We start from the raw sequence: 24,694 nt of genomic DNA, 5'->3' as shown, positions 1-24,694 counted from the left end.
TGTGAATAACCTATTCTGAAAATTAGCAAACAACATGAGATACTTAACTTCACAGGCCACTCTCAAAAAGCAGCTGCTCCAACAGATCAAAATACTCTTGAAGAAAATGGTTTAATAAAATTGAGAATTAAGTAACAGCTTGTAATGGGAATATTTTCTTCTCCTGATGTTGTATTAAATACCCCACATTTCTAGGATACAATTAAAGTTCAACCTGGTTTCCTAAGTACATGTTTGTGCCTCTACCAGGTAAAGCAGTGCAGTAGTCTCTGCTCAAGAAAAGATCTACGGCCAGAGTTCAGCATTAGGTTTTCACAAGAAGAGACTTTAGAGTATGAGTTACTTCAGATAAAATATAAAACAAGGCACTTTCTGTCACTGCTGTCACTGTGACAAGCATTGGAATCCTGTTGCACTTCACAGTAAGACAGCTACCCTGATTCAGTATCTGCAATTTTCCTTTTTAAGTGAAAGCCATAAGCACAGACAAGTAAAACAAGGAGGTAATTTGCTAATACCAAGCATAATATGCTAAAAAAAAATAATCTAACTTTGCTACTATTAAAAGTCTACAGTTAAGGTCATGCCCAGCATCTGCTCCATAATGGAGTGTTTTATGAACTGCGTGTACATCTGATGTACAAGGGTAATTCTGGGTGGATTAGGTGCAAGGGAAAACTGCAGTGACCTACTGGGTGTACAAAGATGCCTGACAACCTAAATCCATGCCTTTTTAAAGTACCAATCTCCCCAGGTAATTTGATCTGAATGTAATTAAATCCATTCAGACGACAAGATGTGGGAAATCACATACCTGTAGTCAGCAAAGTGCTAACCATACCACCTAGTAGTATATACACACTGTAAGAATACCTGGCAGTGATGGGGAAATGGCAGGAAAGATTTAAGAAAGAGCCTGAGCTTACAGGATGAGGAACTGAACAAGTGTCCCTGACACTTGCTGAGCAAATGACACCACCTTCAGAACTGGATATAACAGACCTGTCACAAACCTAGAAATTACACAAATCTGCATTAATTCTTGAGCCTTCAAACACTTCATGGATGCTTAGAAGAAAGCTCTTCTGAATACTGTATCTTTCCTGAACTGAAAACCAGTGGAAAACTTACTTGTCTGGCCTCTGGAGTTACTGTGATAAAAATTACTATTGTACTTGTTTGTAGTCCATACAATACACTATTTTATAAATACTTTTCTTAGTACTGAGGAAAACCAAAGTCAGGCCATGTTTGACTCTGGTCACCTATGGAGATAATTGCCAAAGACTAATTCCAAAGCTCTGCTGAAACTAAAATGTTAATACACACAAAAAGACAGTATAAAAATTTATCTTAGGAAAAAAAAAGCCACACACTAACAAATTCCCTTTGGAATTCAAGTTTTCTTACTCTGAATTAGAATCTGACCATAAGGCTCCTGTGCTAGGGTGAATGGACGGGGTATTTACAAAAAGGGAGAAAAAACACAAAAACTTAAATTAAAACCAAACTAATTCTGCCCTTTATAAATGAAGCTCACATCTGTTTTGAACACTGTTTCATGCTATTGTGAAATACAGCTACAGGGGACTTATTTTACAAAACAATGCTCCACAGCTTAATTCCCTACAAAGGAAACCATTTAAAAATACACCCTAAGTTCAGTACACAAAGACTTAGCAAAGCTCCCATCCCTCAGAAACGTGGCTGTGGTGTCAGCATCGTTTCACATTCTCACCAAGCACACTGAGCAGCAATGGGCACAGCCCAAGCACAGATGAGTGCAGCAGTGCAAGATGCTACAAGCTCCTGGGAGATGCAGTGCCCCTGCTGAACTCACTATCCCTGCTGTCAGCATACCCAGCTTGCTGAAGTGCATGCAGGCCAGATTGAGCTGGAGTGCAAAGACAACACCGGCAGCTTTGAAGAAAAATCTATCAAATTCCTGAAAGAGGCAAATATTGCCCAGGATGAGTGTTGCAGGAGAGGCCCACTCATGAACACAGGGAAGGAGAATTTTAACTCAGGCTATGGTTCAAATGTAAATCCATGTTTTGTTGTGCACAGACAAGCTCGTGTTTTGACAGTGATGCGGAGCAAAACCATAAACTGACAATTATGCATCAGTGGCCAGAAGTCACAACAACAGGGCAGGACAGGAAGGAAGGGGAAAATATGTTAGACAGAAAGCAGTGCTTCCAGAACAACAGTTTTACACCTCCACCTGTGAAACAAGAAAATGATGCACTTGCCATTTCAACTGCTTCTGTTTTTTGCCCAGGATTCAATATAAGAATTAAATTACTAGGATAGCCATCTTATTGCCAGCTGCAGCCTCCATCTACTGCAAGACAAGCTACAGGTTGGGGCAAATAAAACTACACCGTGCTCGGCTCTCCCAAGACCTCATACTGACAACTAAAGCTACCAAGCACAGAGCATCAAGAGCCAAGCTATACTTTTTATATCTATACAAAAGCCTAAAACCCAGAAAGCAGCTTCCTTTAGACAGAGGTGATGCTGAATAAGCCCAATTGATGATAAAAGAAAGACACTGTTTATGACAGCTACCAAAATCCAGAGAGCAGCATATTTTAAATTAGAAGACTCTATCTACTCATAAAAACAGGTATTTCAAGGACAGCCTGCTTATGCTCCCTAATGAAGTGCAGGTGACATACACAGCTATGATGACATGACTCAGACAAGATGACGGCTCCTCTGAAAGTCCTCCAGATTTTGGAGTAGGAAGAAGGCAAGAGGATAGGACATTGCAAAAGTGTAAAACGCTCTTGAAAAATGCAAATGTTTTCCACATTCATGTCCAAAGGTATCCTGGACAGCTGGAGAGATGTCCCATCTGATGGAGCAATGCGAAGTAACCCAAACACCTACACACTTCTAGGATGACAACTTGCGAGTACCAGAGTTAACAGCATTGACATTCAGACTCTGATTTGTGCCAGTGCTTGCTTACTGCAAAGATGGATGGAGATGACACCTACAGAGGGATTGGGCAACACTGCAGAAGTGAATCAAGGTCACTGTTATGAGTTCATCTCATTTATCCTGCAATGCATTTCTGTCCACATGAACCTACTGCCCCTGGGTGTCTGACCATCCTGGGTGTCTGACTGCTCATGCTGTGCACAGTAACACAACCTGCACCTTACTTTGTCTACTGCAGAAAGCACTCAAAGACTTGTGCTCTGTATCCCTGAGCAAACACACTGCAAGAATCTCATCTTCAGCCAAAACCCATGCTGAAACCCAAGTGTTGAGGGGAAGCACCAGCAAGGAAAGTTAACTCTGATCCACACATCAAAGGGTTTGCTGTGCACAAGCAGCATTACCACAGATACAGCACATTTTAACAGCCTCAATGACATTCCCGGTCCTCAAAAGAAAAGCAGGCTGCCTTTTATTCCCCATCTGGTGGTCATTAAGTCTAGAGAACAAACCTCAGAGTACGTCACTAGCTCTCCTTCATCCCTCCATTTTGTACATGCTGCTTGTGTTACAATGAATCATCCCCTTCACATGGATCTCCAAAGAGCTCCAGCTTCCCGTTTCCCAAAAGGCTGGATTAAACTGGAGAGTGCTCGTCTGACTTGTAAGGTGCCTTCCTAAGGCAAGTTTAAACCAGTACCTGCCCATCCCAGCTATTTTATCTTCCCAAAAACTGATCTTACTCACACACTCACCAGCATTCACAAACTGGGAGAAGGCATAATTTGCTCTTCCTATTGCTCCAGGCCCAATTAGGAGACACTCATAGCAAGGTGGCCGGTATGGTGCAAGAGACTGACATACCTGATACCAGAACCCTGCACACAAACCAGGAAGACATTGTCTCTCTACTGCAAATCCAGTGATTTCACTAATTGCAGAACCTTCCACACAACATTTCTAATTTGTATTGTGTAATAAGTACTTGTAAAATAATATAGTACCACAGAAAAAAATGCCCAACTTAGCTCCTGAGATGAGATTTGCATATAACAATATGCTAAAACTGCAGAAGCTCCTCTGTTTTTTGGGGTTGTTTTGTGCTGCCCTTTGATAGACATCTCAGTCTTAAGTTGGAGAAGGAATTAAAAGTCAGAAGCAAGTGTCCAAGATGGAACTGCATCTCCATCCTAGTCAGACAGATGTACATCTATTTCTGTGCTGGAGAAAATCACTCCGACTATGTTCTGGTTTCTCCACCTCTGATAAGAGCATAGTACTCACTCTTTCCCCACTGTGTTGCCTATTTAAATAATATGGCCTTAGGACAAGATAACAATGTATTTTACAGCACAGAGAACCTTAACCCCAGACACAGCATCCATGAGTAACAAAATGTCCCTCCCTGGTGCTTCCTGCCTTCAGCTTCAAAAATCTCTCTCTTCACATTCAACCCTTCACCCTCATGTCCTGAGCAGAGCACCAAGCACTCCAGACAAGCTGACAGCTGGCAAGGCAGCACTGCACCAAACCAGAACCTGGAATAAGAACTGCCAGCTTATCAGCTACTCATCTGCCTAAGGACAGCACAAACTCCATCCAGCTGCATCTGCTGCAGAGCAGATGAAGGAAGGCAGCCTTCCACTTGGTTATCAGGTCTCCAAAGAGACGGTATGTAACAGGGGGTCTGTCTCCTGTCACCACTTGTACTTTTCTCCTCCTAAAACTCTGCTTACAAGTTGTGCCTAAACCCTAACTCCAGAAATCTCTGCCTTTTACTTAGAAGATCACCACATTTCTCAACTCTACCTCCAGCTACTGAAAAATCTGCAACAGATACTGTACTTTAAAGGAAGAAAAAAACATGGAAGCATCTTCTCTCCTAAAAGGTCCTTATAAACCACCTCGGCAAAACAAGAAAGTGCAACCTCAGAGGAAGAAGAGCAGCTATTTTGACAAGTCTAGCCCTTATTCAAATACCAGAATAAACCTTGAGTAGTAAAATATTGCCATCAATAAAAAGTTCAACTAAAGTACATTGCCCTGGCCCTAAAGTACAGGTCATCTATTCCATGTTACATACACAGGAAAAGCTGTTGCAATGTTGTTCAATTGAAAATGTGTACAGAAGTGACAAATGAAAGAAAAAATGTTCTGGATAGCACTCTACAAGTTCATGCTCTCGTGTGTCAGAAGCTGTGTTAGGCAACAGAGCAGAGTATGTGACAAATGCCAGGAAAAAATTAAAAAGCTATCTGCACTTGGAGATTGCTCCATTCCTAGGAATTTTTTTTTTTACTTTTTAACGTCTCTGGTCAATGTCTAAAAAAACTGTTCTTAAAATTATTCCCTTTAGACACTGCCACACATCTAGCTGCACCAAATTGACATGACATTTCGATGGAAACAAGACAACTTTCAATTTCCTGCTGCATACACTGAGCAGTAGAGTGAGCCCAACACTTCAGAAATTCCAGAGCATTTGGTAAAACTTATTTCAGGGCAGCCAACAGTGGGTTTTAGAAAGAAAAGCTGTGTGCAGTTTATGCATGTTCAACACTGGATCTCATATTTCATTTCTTCTTATCATTTATTCTTAAACACAGCAAAATATTCAACTATTGAGGCCCTGGATGCTTGCTGCAAAATTAGTAACACTATGCAAATCAATGACTGGAATTACAAAATGAGCAATAAGGAATAAAAGCCACCAGGGTCTTATTTTTAGAAAGTCATTGAAAAATAGCATTATGGAAGAAAAATTGACATCTTGAAGAACCAGAACTATGCCTTCATTGAGAATGTAAGAGTATTTCTCCCCGAAATAAAGCTGCACTATGTGCTGAATGCTCTGTGTGTGAAAGAGACTGTCAGCTGTACACTGCAGCTGATGAGTCCTAGCAGGCACTTAGCTAGTTGTCCAAACAACTAAAACATCAGTGTGTTATCAACACTATTCTCATACTAAAGCCGAAAGCACAGCACTGTACCAGCTACTACAAAGAAACTTAACTCTAGCCTGCCCAAAACCAGGACGTAAGTATAGCCCCACCATGGAACATGAGTTTAATGGACATGGCTAAAGATGAGTTACATAGACTGATCAAAATATTTTAGTGAAGCTACAAGTACATTCCAAGCTTTCCTGAGGCAGAAATCAATCTCTCTCCAGTGATGGAAAGATACAGGCAGCTGTAGAATTACTCTGCTGCAAAGCTGAATACCATGAATGTCCATCTGCCTGTAACATGACTATGCTGGGCAGAATTATGAAGGAAAATCTCCATCTTTTGGTGGACACCATGAGGCTCAGCATTCTGCAATACTGATAGAGGAGGAAGTCATTGTCTTGCTAATACTCCCTAAAAAGCTCCTTCTCTGACGAAGGTATAAGATAAAAATACATACAGGGACACCCACACAGCTCACAACTGCACAAAGCATATGGCAAGCTTGTGAACATGAACAAATACACTCACGTCAAAAATATCGATAAGGAGCCCAAAAACCTCTATTGATCGGAAGCTCTGTGGGAAGCAACTTTTGTCTCTTTGAGTCTGACAGGAGCATCCAATTAAAACCATTTCCCAACAGTCTGATGCCGTCCCTCTTTACTCTGCCATCATCCCAATTTCAGAAGTCAACACCTTCAAACTTAGAAAGGGATTTAAGAACTCCAGGTGGAGATGCAGGTTGTTTTTCTTGACAAGCACCTACACTAACTTTCCTGCTGCGCCTCCAGTGATCCTGCACTGCCCCCATCCCATCAAGATAAGCATTTCAGACATTTTCCAGCCCCTGCCTCCAAAGCCTCCCAAGACAGGAGTAAGGCATACTCACTGCTGCCCGTCCTTGGGACTCCTTCATATTGGGAGCAGGCAGATCCCAAAGCCAGAGCTGCTGTCAGTGCAAGTCATTCTTCCAAACTGAACTACTGCTGCAACCACCTTTGAGAGAAACTGTTCAGACTCAAGCAACAGCCATGAAACAAGAAGAATTTCCCAAGGGTGAAGCAGCAGCAGAGTATTTTACTCTAGCAGAGAAACAGGCCTTGAGATGATGGAAAACATCACCAAAACTCTGTAACAACACTAGAAAATTTGTGAGGCAATTCTTACTTGAACTGCTGTCCTTCTCCTACTCATCTCCCCTCATTACAGAACTCCATCTCTATCATTAGTATTAATAGAGAACTAATTGCCAAGGTCTCCCACGTCTCCAAAAGCATCAAGTCTGATCCCCACTAGTTGGAGGATCTCCCAGATTATTGTTTGTTGCAAGAACTGCACGAAACTGTATTTCCTGCCACCACGCCTGCTGACACAGACAGGGATTTAAAAAAAAAAAAATCCTAATTTTTTCTCAAAGAAGTCAGAGAATTATTGATGCTAAGTACATGTTACAAAAGAACGAATTTCAGGAAGACTGACTACTGCTCCACATTCTCCACTACCATTCTCAACTCTGGAGCTCTCACTTGTTCATCAGCTGAGCAGCTACAGAAGTCAAATTTAGAAACCAAATTTCCACTTGAAAACATGCAGGTATGTTCATATTTCTGAAGCCAAAACCAATTTTTTAATCCTCCCTATAACATGCAGGTCACAAGAATCCAAAATTAACTTCACCCTTTCTTTTCACATCACCTCCTGAAAGTCCTAACTCTCGCTGTGACACCGCAAGATATTACAGCATTTGACTAAGATCAGGAGTTTAAAAAGCAAGCATTCAAGATGAAAATATTTCCAACTATAAACCTCATTAAATCCACTGGAACTATTTAGCATTTATGTCAGCCAGGACATTTTGAACAAACGCTGTGCTAAAAATACTGTAGTCTCATACACACCGGGAAACCACTACTACAACGTGTTCAGCTGAGCTAGGAAATAGCAGGAGCCTGCAGCAGAAAAGGCTCTCTCTGCTCTGCCTGGAACAGCACTTCCATGCTGTAGTAATTCCAGTGTTCAACCACTGATGGACAGTGGAAGCCACCAGAGCACACACAGAGGAACTCGCTGGAGCAGGCAGCTACTGGCAGAGTAAGGACAACAGTAACCGAGAACACTGTTTAAAAGGAGTAATCCTACTGCAGATATGAACTGGGTTTTAAATTTATTTTCTACTGTTTTTTTTTTTTGTTTTTTTTTTTTTTTGAGAAGAGCAGAACAGCAGCAAACTCGCTGCTGAAACCACAGCAAGCCCATACCCTTCTCTCATTCCCTGACCAGGAGGAACCATTCTGAAATCTAAAGATGATCCACATTTGAATGCTGACAGTGCTGAACAGCTCAGAACAGAGAGTCCTGCAGGGAGAAGGTACAGGCAGATATGTCATATGCTCTGTCAAAAGGGACAATCCCAGGACAGCAAGATAATAAATGCTGATTTCAACATCACGTATCTTCTCTCAGATTTGGAAAGCTAAGACACAAATCTTCAAAAACCCAGGCAGAAGCAGAATATATAACACTAAATAGATTTTGCTCCAATGTTTTGGTGTGAGGTTTTCTATAAAATAGGGAGCAGTAGCTATAAAATTGGAAGCCACAAAATCAATTAAATTTCATAAGCCAATAAATATTTGTGAATGCTCTACATGTTCTACAAGGATACAAGAAACTGTATCAGCACAACCAGCTCAAGAGGACTTTAAAGAGAAATTGTCCCATCTCGAAAAGCCACAGGAAAAAAAAATCTGCAATTATTTCCTAGGTTAAACAGTATTTCTCTTAAATAGCCACTGTGACATTAAAGCCCATCACTGCAGTCTAGTAACAAAAAAAGCAGATACACTGTCAGTGCTCCACTGATTTTAACAGAACTACAGCAATTTACAACACCAGGAAGAATCTGACCTGGAACCTCCCTCTAACAGGGCAGTGGCTTGTGCTATTTCAGCAGGTATTACTTTAACAGGAATCCAGTGAAATCATTAACAGAGGAATTTGAGTCAATGAGATGTTAAGTACTTGCTATAATTACATATTATTGCAGTTTCTGCTGACAGTGCAACTCAGGAGGTTGGAATTCAATGAACTATCTAACGAATATCTGAAGTCACACAGTTGTAAATGAAATTAAATCTGATTTGTACTTGATCACATTTATGAGCTGTGTGCCTAATTTACATGAAGCCATATAAAAAAAGCACACTTTTACACAGGTCCCCGGTTCAAAATACTTCATGTTTTACAAAGTAAACACAGAAGCCCTGATAACACATTAATAACAGAGAGTGCTTAACACTGGAGTGAAAGGAGAAATATCTTAAGAAAACCTGCTAAGAGGAAGAAACACACGGGCCATTAACCCCCAAAACACATCTTCCAGCACATTTAAGTAATTTTGCTGAGTTTTAACAAAAACACAAGTCAGCTGCAGCTCCCAGAAACGAACTCAACTCCCCACTCCCACCAGACACCCATTAAGTTTTAACCTAGATGCTGAATGTGTCAGAACAATTAACACAACAGACCTCAAGGTCTTTAGCAAAGCCCTTCTAAGGCTTCTGCTGGGGAAAATAGATGCAACCACGTAGCACATGATAGTGAAGAACAGCTTACCAACAATATGTTTATTTACATTTCTCAGAAGTGTCATGAATGACAAATTTACTTCAGAGTACTCTCACCTATCACAATCTGAAGATTCCCATAGTGAAGCTACACTGTCATATCCTAAAACAAGCCCTGGGAGAGATTGCTGTGAACATATTGAAAATCAATGCAAAAAATGCAAAAACAAAATTAAGAAATTTTGCAGAGATTGGCATCTTAAGTAAAATACTTCTGAAATAAAAGAAAGAAAGAAAAAAAAAAAAAGACAAAAAAAACCCCCTAAGTGGTTGCAGACTTAAAAAACTACCCAAGTATTGTTCTGAGGCTGTGGGCAGCACTTCCCACAATGCAGGCTCACCACCAGCACTGCAGTCTGGAGCCATGCAAGGAAGGAACAAGCTACATTATTTTAGATTCTCATCTCCCTGTATCACAGAAAAGGCAAAGGAAATTTTCAGCAGAGATATCAATCTGCACCTAAATACTATTAATTACCTTTTGTACTTTGGATCCCTTGCCAAACGTTTGACATTTAAAGCATTCCTGAGACATGTTCCCAGGGCACTTAAAAGACAGTTTCTCCCTGACATGTCACACACACACAGAGCACAGGCAGTGCCTTCATGCTTCCTAAATCTGTGCAGTTTGTTTAGCACAGTGGCTCTAACAGCAGTGCTAAGGTACACACAGCCCTATGCCAGAAGTGGCCCTGCTCTCCTTCAAAAAACTCTCACCCATCCAGAAGGTGCCAGCAAAGGCAGCAGCAAGGAAGCACAAATCTGGTCTCCAACAGACTGTTTCACAACCACTGAGAAATCCTAAAGATCTCTGCTATGTTGCTCTACAGTTTGTTAGCATTTAAATCACCCACACCTCGTATTGCACAGCTCTGTCATACATGAAACATGAATTTAATGCAAAACACAAAACGTGCTGAAATTCCTTAACTTGTAAAGCATTTGGTTCAGCACTCCTGTTATTTAATTTGAATTTCCCTCTTGCTCATTCCTTCATGTTGCCAGCTTGATAAATACACAGATGCCCCATGAGCGCTTGGGCCAACATAAAAAGCCTGCCAGCTCCTGATAAGATGCTGCAGCAGTAAGGGCTTCTTTTTTTTTTCCCCAAAAAAAATACTCACTGTTAAAGCAAGCCCCTCCTTCAAAAATGTTTGAATTCCAGAAGCCACCTCGGTGATGCTGGACAAATTCACACTTGACTCTTGTTAATGCGCTGTAATGGTTACTCCAGTAATACTTGACCTCAAATTGCATCTTAACATTACTGGCCAAATCAACTGGAAGTAAAAAGCACTGCTTGGGGTGATGTCCTCAGTCTCCACACTGAGCAGTTCTGGATTTTGCACAAGTTCTGATCACAGGCTGCTGAGCAGCCAAGGCACTAATAGTAGTTAGTAGCATTTAGTAGTTTTGGAATGCAATTTGATTATTTTGCAAACAAAAGTAATTTTTATGTACTGCACTCTGCAAACACAATGGGAGAGCTCAAAGTCAAGATAAATTGCTTTTAGTCTCAACACTGCCCTCAGTAGTAAGAGGTTGTTACATCCAACCTGCGTAACAAAGCTCTTAAAGGCAAAACTCAATAGAATCCAAATCTGTGGAGGTGGGGACATTTTCAGCATCCGAACTGTAGCTGGAAACAACAGTTTTGGACTCCATTTCCCTTCTGAATGCTGAAGACTGCAAAGATGTTACCTGCAGAAAAGGCTGGCTGTATCAGCACATTGCTCTCAGCATGGTCTGAAAACAGGCACTGCTAGGACTGAACATGGAAAATTCTTTGCAATGCGTACAGATACTAAAAATACAGCTAAGGTGAAAAAAAATACCCACTACAGCCAAACAGGGGGGAGAACCTGGATATTGAAATGCAGTGCAATTACTCAAGTTGGAATTTGCCCAGGACACTCTTGCTTAGAGTGATCTGGCTATTTAATGACAAGAAATAGCCAAGAACATGTACTTACTGTCGGCACCCCCTCTCATACCCAACACTACTCTGCTATCAATGAAATGGGTGTGTAACCAGACCCAGGCTCCAGCTACAACCAGGCTGTGCCGTGGTGACCTGCAATGGGCAGATCCACCCAACCTATTGCAGCTGCAACAACTTGTGTGACCACAACCCGAGGTAGTGTGTCCATTGACCCAGATAGAAACATTAATAACAACAGGAAGCTTCAAAGTGCTCAAGCTGCCCTATTACTGATACACTAGCCAAAAGTCACCCCAAACACTCTTTATTAACAAAAATGTTTATTGCTGCTACACTCAACACTTAGAATGACTCAGTACCAGCCCCCAGGAAAAACTTCCCTTCCCCCAAATGTGAAGTACAGGAGGCTTAAAAGGAGAGTTTGGCTTTACTGTTTATCGCTGCCTGACAATAATCAAAGTACAAACCAATTCTAAATATCTTGGGGGGGGGGGGTGGGGGGAACCAGCACATTTGGGATTCCTACTACCCACTCCTAATCTTTGCCATTAAATAAGATGAAAATAAGAAAATAAGAGCAAGAGCCTCAGGTCTCTGCCTGAAGGAGAACCGCTGTTCTCACATCCGTGCGTGACGATTCCTGATGCACCAGTGCAAAGAGCTCCTGTGCAGAGGAAACAAGGCTCAGAGCAAGCAGAGGTGACAGATTTTCAGGGAGATCTGGGGTGGTCACAAGGTCAAAGAGTCCAGTGTCTATTCAGCATTATTCCCACAGCAAGACTAACAGGGTTACACGTACCTTCCAGTGCTGAAAAGGGTTTTGGGGCCTCTGATTAATGACAATGATGTTACATGACTGCCACAAATAATTACAATAGGAGGGAAAGGGTGCTGATGCCTACACTGGTATGGATTTGTTGGGTGCACTTGATTTACCAGGAATTCCGTTTTTTCATCAAGGTGTCTTACTTTGAATTTCTGTATTGAATTCCTTCAACACATGGTAGAAATAAAAACCACAGGAGTTTCAAGAGCTCTATGACTAAAACTCTTAGAAGAATAAAACAGCACATGGTCACAATAGAGGAGAAAAATCCCTCTGAAGGGTTCACTGGAAGATGGAGTCAAAAGGTGAAATATACATCGTTTCCTCTATGTACAACAGAACTAAATAACTAAAGCTTACCAAGGAGTATTTTTCCCTAAATCAAGATGATCTTTAGATGAAGCAAGTATTTTCCAGCACAAGAAGGCTACAAGCATTCCTATATATGCTTATATTTAAATTGCTTCAAGAGTTACACCCGTACATCTTGGGAAATCCACTGCACCCCTTTTTTCCTGATAAGAATTATTCATAGAGCCCAGCTATAAATTCAGAATGGAAATAGAGAGTTCAAAACATGCATATTTGACACTGTCTGCTCCCTGCTGCACACACACAATCACATTCCAATGAACTGACAGAAGAAAAGGTGCTCGCAAGCGTAGATCTGTAAATATTTACATGCAGTAGCCTACAAGGCAACCAGGCACGTGGACATCATCCAGAAAAGCATTCTAAAAATTAGTGTAACTATAAGTCAAGCAGATATTTTCAACCAACATTTTTGTCCTCTACCATCTCAGCAGTCAGGGGACAGCTCAGAGCTCCTCACATATCCCAAATAGTGACAGTAAAACACGCACACACACAAAGGTTGGTTGTATACCCTCAACTCCCCTTCACCCTACTTAAGCCCTTCAATTTGACAACTATCAAGTGAGGCAGGCTTGCAATCAGCTTGCTTCCTATAAAAATGAATAAATTATCAGAAAAAATTAGCAGTCATCAGGCTGATTAGAAAATACAATATTGTATGTATATATACATATATGAACATAAATATACATATAGACATATATTTATATATATTAATATATAAATATATACATATACAAAAAATTATATGTAAGCACATATATATATAAATATAAATATATATATATATTAGACTACAGGACGCTTGTAAATGTTTCTGAACAAAATGAAGTTAGCTTGCAAAGTCCCTGAAGTGATGCTGTCTACCTTTCTGGAATTGTCTACACTATGGTCTGTTAGGTTCTTTAAAGTAGGTCTTTATTTTAATTTTAAAAAACCCATCTAACAAGGTAAAGTCACATCACTTAAATAGCCAAGAAAAAAACATAAGACTGATCTTAAAATGGATGCAGCAGCTTCTTTTAAAGAGCAACATGTTGCAATCACCTTTCATTTTAGGGGAAGGAAGGGATTCCCTCAAAGGAACAGAGACGGGGAGCAGTGGGGGGAGGGAGCCTGCGATTAAAAAAAAAAAAAAAAAAAAAAGGCGACTTGGGATTTTTAATTTTTGGTTTTTTTAAACTAAAAACTTTGCTTTCCCCTCGGTTACAAGGGGCTGGTGGCGGGGATGGCGGCCCGGTGCCTCTGCAGAGGCGGCTCGGCGGCAGCTCGGGGAGGAGGAGAAGGAGAGAAAAGCCACAGAGAGAGAGAAAAAGAAAATGGCGCAGAGACTAAGTCCCGACCGTCGACAAGGCGACTTTCCAGGGAGGAATCGGGGCCCAAAGGCGACCCCGGCAGAGCCGCTGCGCTCGGATCGGGGCCCTGCGGTGCCCCCACTCGGGGCGGCGGGGGTCGGGGGCGGCCGATCCCGGCGGGAAAGGGGCGCTTTTGGCAGCTCGATGGGAACAATGGGGCCGGTGAGCGCGGAGCCGGGACTTAGTCTCTGGGACGCCATGTCTGTGCGAGGGGCGCGCCGGGGCCGCACTCACCGTTCGCTCGGAAATCCGCCTCGATCTGCGGGGAGAGCACACAGGGACACACCGTCAGCACGCCCGGCTCCGCGGCGCTCCGGGGGACCCCCGCCCCCGCCCTCACCCTCATTTTTAGGGGAATTAAATACGAAAGGAGAAAAGCCCGGCGCGATGCGGAAGGTGATGGGGGAACCGGTGAAGCGCCTCCCCGGCCCCCGCGCAGCTCATGAGAGGACCCCTCCCGACCCCCCAAAGGGCAGCGAGCCGGGGAAGCGTGGCAGCCGCCCCCTCCCCTTCTCAGCCCAGCCCGGGGGTCACACGCGGGTCCCCGCTCCCGCCGCCCCCCATCCCACCGCGGGGGGACAGCTGGGCTGACAGGGCTCTGCCCAGACTTATGGGGGCGGCCGCAGGGCACGGTCCCCCCGCTGGGGTTACGGGGGGTGGCGAGGCGGCCAGCCCAGGGCCGGCACGGGGAGATGCGAGCACCGCGGCGGGGGTCCCCCGGGAGCGCGCCCCGCGGGCGGCCACGGGGCGCTCACCTGGGAATCGTTGTGCAGCTGGTCCCCGCTCATGCCGGAGGCGCGGGCGGCCGGGCGGAGCGGGAGGAGCGGCGGGCAGAGGAGCGCCGGGCGGAGCGGGACGCGGGGAGCGCAGCGCGGTTGTGTAACAGACTAAGTCCCGCTTTCGGCGCTCTGCGCATGCGCGGCGCCTTTTAAACCGGCGGGGAGCGGCCTGGCGGGCAGGGGGCGGGAAGCGGCCGCGCGCTGATTTGCATGCGAGCCACGCCCCCAGAGACGGCATGATTTGCATGCAGGCCACGCCCCGCCGGCGTGACCGCTCCGACCCGCTGCCCCTCCACCATGCGCTACGCCGGCTCGCTGCTTTACATATCCGGTCCCGCCCTTTCCTCTCCCTCCTCCAATGGCGCGGCAAAACCGGGCGCTCATTTACATGTTAAGCCCCGCCCCCTCCCCGCGGCCGCCCGGCCCGGTGCATTGTGTAAGAACTCGTGCCGCTCCGTGCGCACAGCGCGCATGCGCTACCTCTCCGCCCCGCCGGTGATTTGCATACAAGCCCCGCCCCCGCGCAGGCCCCGCCCCCAGGGCGGCATGGCGGGCGGGCCGCTCTGAGGGGCGGCGCTGCCGCTGCTGCCCGCGGTAACCCCTCCGTGACAGCCCCCGCGGCTGTGCGGCCCTCGGGGCTTCTCCCGGAGTCCCGCCGCGCCAGACCCCCGCAGGCACCAGCTCATGAGCAGTCAGAGCATGTCCTAGTGAGGGGAGGCGGGCGGGTGCGCGCACCTGTCCCGCAGACCCCTCGTTATCAGGCTGCGTTATCTGTGCGGCTGACCCTCGCTGCCGGTCTCTGCCCGCCACCGCGCCAGGCTGGAGTGCGGAGGCCGCAGGAACCACGGGGAGATGCTGGGGGGGAAGCACATCAGGCAGGTTTGGGATCACTTGACTCCTTTTAGTCAAGGACAGCACTGGTGCATTGCATACAAGAGCATTAAAAAGGGATCAGCCCGCAAGGTTTTTCTTCTGGCATAGCAGAGTCTTAAATTTTTTCTCCTGAAAAAAAAAAAAAAAAAAAAAAAGGAAGGTAAAAGGGGGCCAAAGCTTTATTTTCTTTTAGGTAATGTGATAGTGAAGCACGTGCCTGCTTAGAAAAACACCCCTCCTTCCTCAGCCCAAACCTGAAGACATTTATTTCTGTTCCGCAGCAGCGCTTATAAACGGGTTTTCTTGTCGGTGTACTAAATGGCAGGTTTAGTATGCATGGCTGGTACGTGTCTCACAGGACTGCCTCCAGTCTTCTTGGAGCTTCCATCCTCTGCTGCAACACAGACTGTACCTTTCCTCAGCTTCTTTACACAACCAGAGCTTTGATTTGACACTAAAATAACCTGGCGCTGCCAGGCTATCTGAAGAGATACATCAAAATGTAAGCAGTGACAGCAGCCACCTATTTGCACTGCATATTTATATCCTGCAAAGGGAAAACTCTGTCACTTTCTTACCGTCTTCAGAAGAGGATCTAAGGACTTCCTTTTTTTACCGAGTGCAGGCAAATATTTCTGGAGCTGTTTATTATGCAAACTGCTTTAGTCACTGTTAGATTTTTAAATATAAACATAATGAAAGAGCTGTTTCAGACATCAGGAAGAGGTGTGTGCCCCTGGTTCACAAGAATGAGGTGAAAGCAGGCTTTGCTCTGGGTTTGAGCCCCTCCTTGCTGCCATCCAGGGCTGCAGGGCTGTGCCTTTTGAGACAGCCTGGGAGCGGGCTGGCACCTCCTGCTTCCAACATTAGAAATTCCTAAAAGCTCTTCCTTTGAACCAGCAATTTCACTTTCAAACCTCACATCTTTGTCTCCCCAAGAAGCCCTTGCTCAGGTGGCTGTGCCTGCCACAAGAAAGGGACCCTCCACCATCCCCGGCACGCTGCAGCTGCAGCCAGCCCTGTGCAGGGGAAGGCAGCCCGGCCCCTTCCCGCAGCTGCCACCTTCGCAGGCGTTTGCAAGCACGTCTGGTCGCAAAGCAGAGCCCCCGAAACCGGCACACGAGAGGTTGGTTTAGCGCTGTGCTGCCGGCAGGAGCCTGCTGACAGCCGCGTGGGAGAGCTCGGAAGGAGCAGGGAGCTTCCCAGTTTGGTATCTCAGGTCCTGACTGCCGCGGTAGCAGTGCCAGAGCCATTAGTGACGAGCAAAACCTTGTGCTCGAACGTCAAACACCTCTCACTCCACGGAGGGAACCTGCAGCCGAGGCAGCAGCTTCGAGCTGTCTCCCAGGAGTCGCTTCCCATCTGCTGCACGGAGCCTCCTTCTCTGCAGCTATTCGAAACCCACCTGAACACAAACCTGTGTGACCTGCTGGAGGAGGCTGGGTGTTCCCAGAGGCGCCTCCCAAACGCAGCCACTCCGTGCGATCCTTTTTGTCCCCAGTCTTCCACAGGGTTATCCTGGAGCCTGCAGGGAGTCCCTGCTCTGCTGTCAGAAGCCAAGAGGCAGGGAAATACACAGCTTGTTCAAAGCACATTAAACCATAACACCTGTGTGGCCCCATCTGTTGCAACGAGCTATATGATAAAAAAAACCTTATGATCTCCAGGCCTATAACCTGCAGTACCACCGTCCAGGAGGCTGAACTTCCCTCACTCCCTTCCACGCTGGCATCCCTTGGGACACGGGAGGCTCTCCCACGAGAGGAAGGCTCGTATAGGACACACCACTCTACAACCCTGTGAAAGTGATCGTGGCCCCAAACCTGCCAGAGAAGCATTTGGACAACGCTCTTAAGCCCAGGGGAATTCTTGGAGTTGTCCTAAGTGGGAGATGGACTCAGTGATCCTTGTGCGTCCCTTCCAGCTCGGGAGATTCCGAGTCTAAGCAGCCCTTTCCACGGTGGAGGCTGGCAATGAAGGGGTTAACGTGTTTGGACCCGCTTCCCTGGCGAGGCTGTGCACACCCCATCAAGATAAATGGGGGAAGTTCACACCTCGGAGTGCTGTGATCTCTCTCCAGGGTTCCCTGGGACCAGTACATCACCATCGGGTTAATGTAGCCTAGGTGATTGCCTGCAAAAAGAAACAGCTGGAAACTATGTGTTTAAATTAAATAATAAATCACCCGGGATACAAATCCAGTAGAAAAGCCTTCAGTTCTTTTTCCTGGTGAACGGTGAGATTTGATTTATCTGGTGCACTGGGCCTCACGCTGTGCTCAGGGTGCATATTTTGGGAGAGGGAGGTGGGTGCTGTTTTCCTGGCCAGCTTTGCAGTCCTGTATCAGGATGGGATCCTACACCGTGCTCCAGCCTGAGTCCCCACTCTTCTGCACAGACCAACACAAGGCAAGAAACCTCGACAGCCAAACCCCTAAACCCTCCACAGCCCTCTTTCCAAGCCTTGCTCCTAGCCTCAGGTGAAGCCATCTTCATTGTGTTCCTTCAGTTGATTCTCCTTTATATTTAACTTGATTATATGCTACACTTCAAGTTTGAAAGTGAAACAAAACTGGTAATTAAATACACTCATATCTTGGTATTTCTGATTACAATATCAGAAGTTCAGGCCTTAAGAGCACAACACTGCCAACTCATTCAATTTTATTAGCAGTTCCACAGATCCAAGTTCACTTGTTTAGTTTTCCTTTATATAATTTTGTAAAAATCTCTACTTTTGTCAGAGGCAGAGGCCAGTTTCTAGTGTTTATGTTTTAGGAGAAAAAAAAAAAGCAACAAAAGCCCTCCATCTGAATATGAAACAAACGCATGTTGTTTGTGAAGAGGTAACAAAGAACCAAAATGCATTTACAAAATTTACACATTTAAACCCCAAAATCTAATTTTTAAAGGCCTGTAGTGATGTCTTTAGTCTCAGCTCATTTGTAAGACCTATGGTTTGGATATTTCTATCACTACTGTACATTTTTTTCACAGCCAGAGACCTGCCTGATGTGCAGGATTCCCAACTGGCGTCATCCTCTAAACCTGCTGTCTCTAAAACCAAGTGACACTGGTACAAAATAAGAACAGTCAGATACACGACTCCCCACTCATTTTTCATTAGCATGACCTGCTCAAAACACTCATACTTATTATGTACTGTCGGATGCATTGAAACTAAATTATCTCAGTGCTCTGAAAGAAATGCACTTTAATAAACTGCAGCAATTATTCACAGTTTTATATGTAAGGCAAGGGAGCAAATTAAGCAGAACCAGCAGATAGGATTGTAAGTGGGAGCTTTCAAAGGTCAGTCTTAATTACAGAGTTTCACCTGGGATGGGAGAAGCTTGCAGAAGTCCTGGGAAATTACCAGTCAGAAAGCAATAGCTGGTATCACTTGAACTTCATTATGTCCTCATTTGCCTTGGTTAAGGGAAACAGCAGTGGTAGAGAGGCTGGTGTAATGGAAAGGAGAACATTCGGACCACAATCCAAGGAGCACGTTCCTGGATTTTCAGCTAACATTCCCAAGCACATGCCGTGATGGTTTGTGGCTGCTGCACGGCCAGTGTGCAACACCAAATGCAGTCAGGCACATACATCCCTCTGTGCCTCATTGCCTTCTTGCTCCTAGCAAATAAAAGCGACTCTCCTGCTCGAGAAAACAATGAGAAGCCCATAAACAACACCTCGCTTCAGCGTGGCCTCCTCATTTTGCCGTGCAGAGCAGTCAGTGCCCGGTATTTGGAGATTGCCCCACCGCGGGGCTCCCGGCAGCAAAGCGTGGGTGCATTGGGAGCCCCGGAGCACGTGAGAAAAGCCACCCTTGCATAACTTGGCAGGCGTGGGAGGCAATAGGATGGCTCTTTTAAAGCGTTCACATGTTGCAAATATAGCTGAGATAAGGAGCCATTTCATATAATGTGTGCCCCTGGAATGAATTTCTCATGAATTTAGGCTAGCTGGTTTCACTTTTATCTCCTGTAGTTGATTTCAGTGGCTGTTTCTCACACTATGACATAATTCTGTGATGCAGATTCCTGACATTGCAAGGAAAAGTGTCCAAGCATTTCTATTCACATCAGAACTGCTATTAAAAATACCCAGAGTTAAATTTGGTACCCACAGTTAATAAATGGCTCTCCTTCACAGTACAATGAGATAATATTTCCCCTGTCTACAGTTTTCCATCCAAAGGAGAGAAGAATCCCCATTTTGGGAAAGAAACTGCTCACTTGGAGTGTTTCCATTTCTGGAGTTGCGCCATGTGGAGAATGCTGGGCCCAACTCCAGGAGATCCAAGCAGCCTAAACCCATCCAAAATCCACGGGAGCTCTGATACTTGTCACTCCAAGTGCCAGTCCAGACGTATCCCAGAGACTGGCCCTGCTGAACTCGGGAACACTTTAGAAAAGGAGCCTTTAAAGACTTTGCTCGAGTCAGTGGCAAGCACTGAAAATTCAGCAGAGACTCTTGGCACAGCTTCCCTGTGACGTGCCAGTTGCCATCGCCCTTCTGTCCCATGCCAAAAATCTGCTTTTAGCTGGAGGGCTCTGAGACAGCCTAAACTCAGCATAGCCTGGAAAACTCAGTGGGAGAGAGCCCCGAAAAATGCAAAATGCGGGGAACTAACCTTAAGGTGGCTTTGCCCTCCAGGCTGGAGAGGAGTCCGGCCAAACGTGGGTGCATTCCGATTTGAAAGCTCAATTGAGGTGTGAATTGCTCAGGCCTTAGTCAGGAGGTGACATGTGGCCCCATTAATGCTTTGGTGGCCCCATGCAGTGGGAAGGAGAGCCCTGTGCTCGCAGGGCTGCTTGGCTCTTGCACAATTTTCTCTTGGTGTCTGTGCTCACTGAACTGCTGCTTTCTCACGGCAGAGGTGGCCCCAGGAGTGCTGTATCCTTCTTGGTGCACCCAGCTGTCTGGGGCATCCCACCCTGAACTCCTTCCAGCACAGTCCTTGGACAACCAGAAAAGCTCTGGCAGCTCTTCCTGAGTGCCTCAGCTCTCTTCTGCAGCTCTTTCCGAGCTCTGGATAGACCTGGTACCCTCGTGGCACAAAAAGAAAATAAACCAGAAGGTCTTTTGCAAGCTGACACTTGGTAAAGGTGATATAGAGACCAACCCTCCCTTAGAGGCTGAAAGCCTCTTACTTTAAGGAGGGTCTGTTGTAGGTTACTCTCGTTTTGGCCTCTCTGTGCTTCAACTCATCATCTGGCAGGTGAGGCTCCTGGTTCCTCCCTGCCACTGGAGGTAAAGGGTGAGAGATGCAGGTGTGGGATCCTCTGCTGATCAGGTGAGAGTGACCCAAAGTAGTGGGGGTATTTTCAGGTCTGAGCTAATCAGCCTGATTAATACTCCTATTACTGAGCAGTTGTAGCTCAAGGTGGAGTTTGTTAAGGTCTCTCCTCTCCCTGGAGGTGGGTTAGCTCTTAGCATCCCCTCCCAGGACATCAAACTGTGCCAGAGTCCAAACCAGGTGCAAATCCTTGGGTTAATATCAGCATGCGGTGAACCACCGGCAGAGGCAAGTGCAGAACACGTCAGGGCTGTTCATTCAGGGCAGGGCTGCTAGGGTTCACCCCAGGGAGCAAACCCAGCAGCACCTGCACCCTGGGTGCTAAGCATGAATTCCATGTCACAGCTGGATGCAATGTCCACACGCAGCCTCACAACAGGCTGCAGAGGTTCTGCAGGGATGTTAGTGTCTAAGCCTAGGGCTGTCCTGCTGTCAGGCTAAGGCTGCTGGCTCTGAAAATCCAATAATCAAATCTGTACGTTAGATAGCCCTGCTTAAAAATGCCCATATCACTGGCTTTAAATATATTTATCATGGTTTTTGCTGGAACATAAATATTTCCTAAAATAACTTGCAATGTTAGTATTGTAGCAGAGCTACGAAAGCCAAAGCATGAACCCTTGATCAGGAAATCCACCAAAACCTCAAGTGGAAATAACTGCTTTAATGTAATTTTGTCAAGGAGGAAGTAATGAAGATACTTCATAAGGAAACAATAATCAATTTCAGATAATGAATGAAAATAATGATGAAACTGATTTTTAAAATAAAGAGGCTTTTGGCATGCTCTTTTTATTTTTAAAAGAGGGTTGTTATCTTCATTGGAATTTAGATTTTTAAGCTCTCTAAACCCTTCTGGAACATTAAGAAATATTTCTATGTCCTTTAGAGCTCTTGAGAAAATGTGAGATGAATATTGTCAAGGCCAAGGATTTCATACCTCCTTTCAAAAATCCCTAGCCTAGAAATAATGAGACTAGATTTAAAATAATAAATGTAACTTTCTGTTTCAGTTCTTTGCCCTGATGTCTTGGAGGTGCTTTTTATTATCATTTATTAAAATGAGGTGGAATAGAAACATGGACCTGATCTGCTCAATATAGCTGCACTGATTTAACACAGCAGCAAATCAGTTTAATTAGATCAGTGATTAGACCTTATGTGAGCACTCTTCCATGCTAAGAGAAGCTTGCACTGCAGGTGAATTACATCTTTGGGTCAGACAAACAAACTGCTGCCTTAATAACAACAACAACAATAATAACGACAATAACAATGACAACAACAATGTTTTTCCTTTAATACAGATTTTTTTTTCTGGATGAAGCCAGAAAATGGGCAGGTAAGTGGTGAGGAGGAAAGTTGCAATCACCCCCTGTGTCAAGGTGGTAGGATAAACATATAGTGGTAACCTCTAAACCCTGTTCAACAACATGTCCTTGTCTGGTTGGGCAGGATGGAGCAAGGCAAAGCACGCAGACCATAACTAGAAAAAGGATTGTCCAACAGATCGAGTCCTTGGTCTGTACCATCTATGTCTGACTCAACATTTATGTTGATAGAGAGAGAGATGGCCAGGCAAAAATCATCACTGCTTTAGAGAGCCCGGGTGTTGTGGAGACAGCTCAGAGATGTGGATAAGCAGCTATCTAAAATGGTATTTAACCTAATCTAAGGCCTCTGTCCATGCTGATGAAGATGCTTATCTTTTGCTACTGCTCCCAGAACAACAGGAGCTCTGTGCAAGCAGCCCCTGGTGTCTGCTTGGAGCAGGGGTAGAGCTGGTCTGGGCACACACACGGGCAGCTGGCAGCAGGATCAGCCCTTCTCAAGACAGGGAGCTTTTCTTAATGTGTCTGAGGGGTTTCTTGCATGCAGCCCCAAGACCTCCTGGCAGCAGGCTGTGACACAGATAGCAGATGACTTCCTAAGGCTTTTATCAGGGTAGTACACTGTGGGAATCCAGGGCATTCCTCTGGCTGCCCTGGAAGGCCTGGGACCCTGGCAGGGGTCAGGAACCCCCCTGGACAGAGCCCCCAGAGACACTGGCTGTGATCTCTGGCCATGGAAAAGAGTTTTCAACCTTACAGGATGAATTACAAGCTCTGAGTGTTTGATATGAGTAATAATTAAGTGTGGCACAGGTGCAAAAGTAAAATTTTAGGATTCTACATTAGGAGTTCAAAGGGAACAAGATGGAGGAAATTGGGTGTGTCTTGTCCTTTTTCTCCTTCTTCATGCCCTCCATGTTTCACTGTAGTGTTGGCATTTTTCTATTAGTTTAAGTTGGGGACAAACTGTTCAACGAAAATGATAAATATTGGCACATTATTATAAATATAGCACACATAGTTTCTAGTATTTAATGTTTGTAACATCCCACTGAGGGGCAGAACCTCATACACTGCCCTGCAGGACAGAGCTGTGGCAGGGCAGCAGAACATGTTAGAGATAAGCAAAAATAAACAACCTTAAAAACAGCAGATGTATTATGACTTCTTCTTTAGCAACAGGGCAAAAAGAGACTTTTTACAATGTTGGAATCATCAATACCACAGATTCCGACAGTGCACCTCTGAATTCATCACGGAGATATGTGAGTATTAACTCTTGGTAATAAAGCAAGGGTGTGCAGATGCAATTATAAGGAGAGGCTTAGCCAGCTCTAAGTACGTGGTTTGAAATATAGGCTTAAATATCTTTCTGTAGGGTTGCTATACCCTACAGAAAGATATTTATACCTAGGGTTGGTATAAGCAGTGTGTTTGTAGAAAATCAGCCTGGTGGCAAAGCAAAGCATAGCTTGTATTACAGCCCAGCCACGTGGATGTGAAGAAATAAATAAAAGTAACAAGGAACCCATGGGAAAGTGTAACTTCAGAGCCTGGAGCTGGAGTGGGAAGACAGAAATAGTGGTTTTGTCCAGCTCTTGGTCTCCCTGAGTTCTTGCTGCCGTGGACTGGGATACAAATTTCCCTTCAGGCACACAGGAGAGGCTCCATGAGCCCATTGCAGCTGCTGCAGCCAGGCTCTGTGGCTCAGAGGGGAGCAGCCAGCAGGGACATTGTGGAGGAGATAAGAGGAGGAAGAAAGGTCTGGAGAGGATGGAGATGCAACTGCTGTCTGCTTCCAGGCACCAAGTGAGAACCCACCCAGGTGAGACCAGCTCCTTTCTCACCTCAATCTGGGCCACAACTCTGGGTGCTGCTGTCCCCCTTTTCCTTTTCCCAGACCCTCCAGATGCAGCAGAAGGAAGAGAGCTGGAGATGGGGCTGTACAGCCATGAAATGTCACAGAGCAGCAATTTCTGTTCATTTTGCTGTGAAGACCACAGCCCCTGCAGTGCTGGGAACTGTTTTTTGATGATCATACTTAGAGCAATCAAGATGCAGAAGAAATAAATGCAAATACACTGGGCCAGCTGCTGGCACAACGCTGAGCCAAAGCCACTCTGCAAACAGCAAGAAAGGTTTGTTATGGTTCACAGAGCTCCAGGAAGGGTCCCAAGCCAGACATGCAGAGGGGAGGGGACACAAGACACCAGAGCAGCTACTCACTTCCAGTGTGGTCTGGAAGCACAGTGTGAAATCCTGGCTCCTGGGAAGTTGTGGGTGCTGAGCATCAACACCAGCAGAAAACATTTGAGGTGTGAGAGAGTTCAGTGTCTGAGTGACAGGATCCTGATGAGCCCTGACCTGCCTCAGAGAGGTGCTG

At 45.3% G+C, this 24,694-nt stretch overlaps 1 protein-coding gene and 1 long non-coding RNA gene across 2 annotated transcripts in view; one reads left to right on the top strand and one right to left on the bottom strand.

Annotated features, from left to right (window-relative positions):
• Nucleotides 1-14,926, bottom strand: part of TOP1 (DNA topoisomerase I) — a 65,862-nt gene extending 50,936 nt beyond the window's left edge. The window contains exons 1-2 of the mRNA XM_021527850.4: nt 14,780-14,926; nt 14,259-14,283 (exon numbers count right to left, since the gene is read on the bottom strand). Coding sequence (XP_021383525.1) covers nt 14,259-14,283; nt 14,780-14,812 — 58 coding nt within the window. The 5' untranslated portion in view covers nt 14,813-14,926. The remainder of the gene's footprint in view (nt 1-14,258; nt 14,284-14,779) is intronic.
• Nucleotides 14,927-22,288: 7,362 nt separating this feature from the next.
• On the top strand, nt 22,289-24,102 carry LOC146765715 (uncharacterized). The gene is made up of 3 exons (XR_014949642.1): nt 22,289-22,322; nt 23,488-23,576; nt 23,963-24,102. It is a non-coding gene; the product is annotated as an uncharacterized LOC146765715 (long non-coding RNA).
• The last annotated feature ends 592 nt before the right edge of the window (nt 24,103-24,694 follow it).

The sequence above is a fragment of the Lonchura striata genome, chromosome 20 (assembly GCF_050655825.1).
Source record: "Lonchura striata isolate lonStrDom1 chromosome 20, ASM5065582v1, whole genome shotgun sequence".
Taxonomy (NCBI): domain Eukaryota; kingdom Metazoa; phylum Chordata; class Aves; order Passeriformes; family Estrildidae; genus Lonchura; species Lonchura striata.
This window is presented reverse-complemented; position numbering and strand designations above follow the sequence as displayed.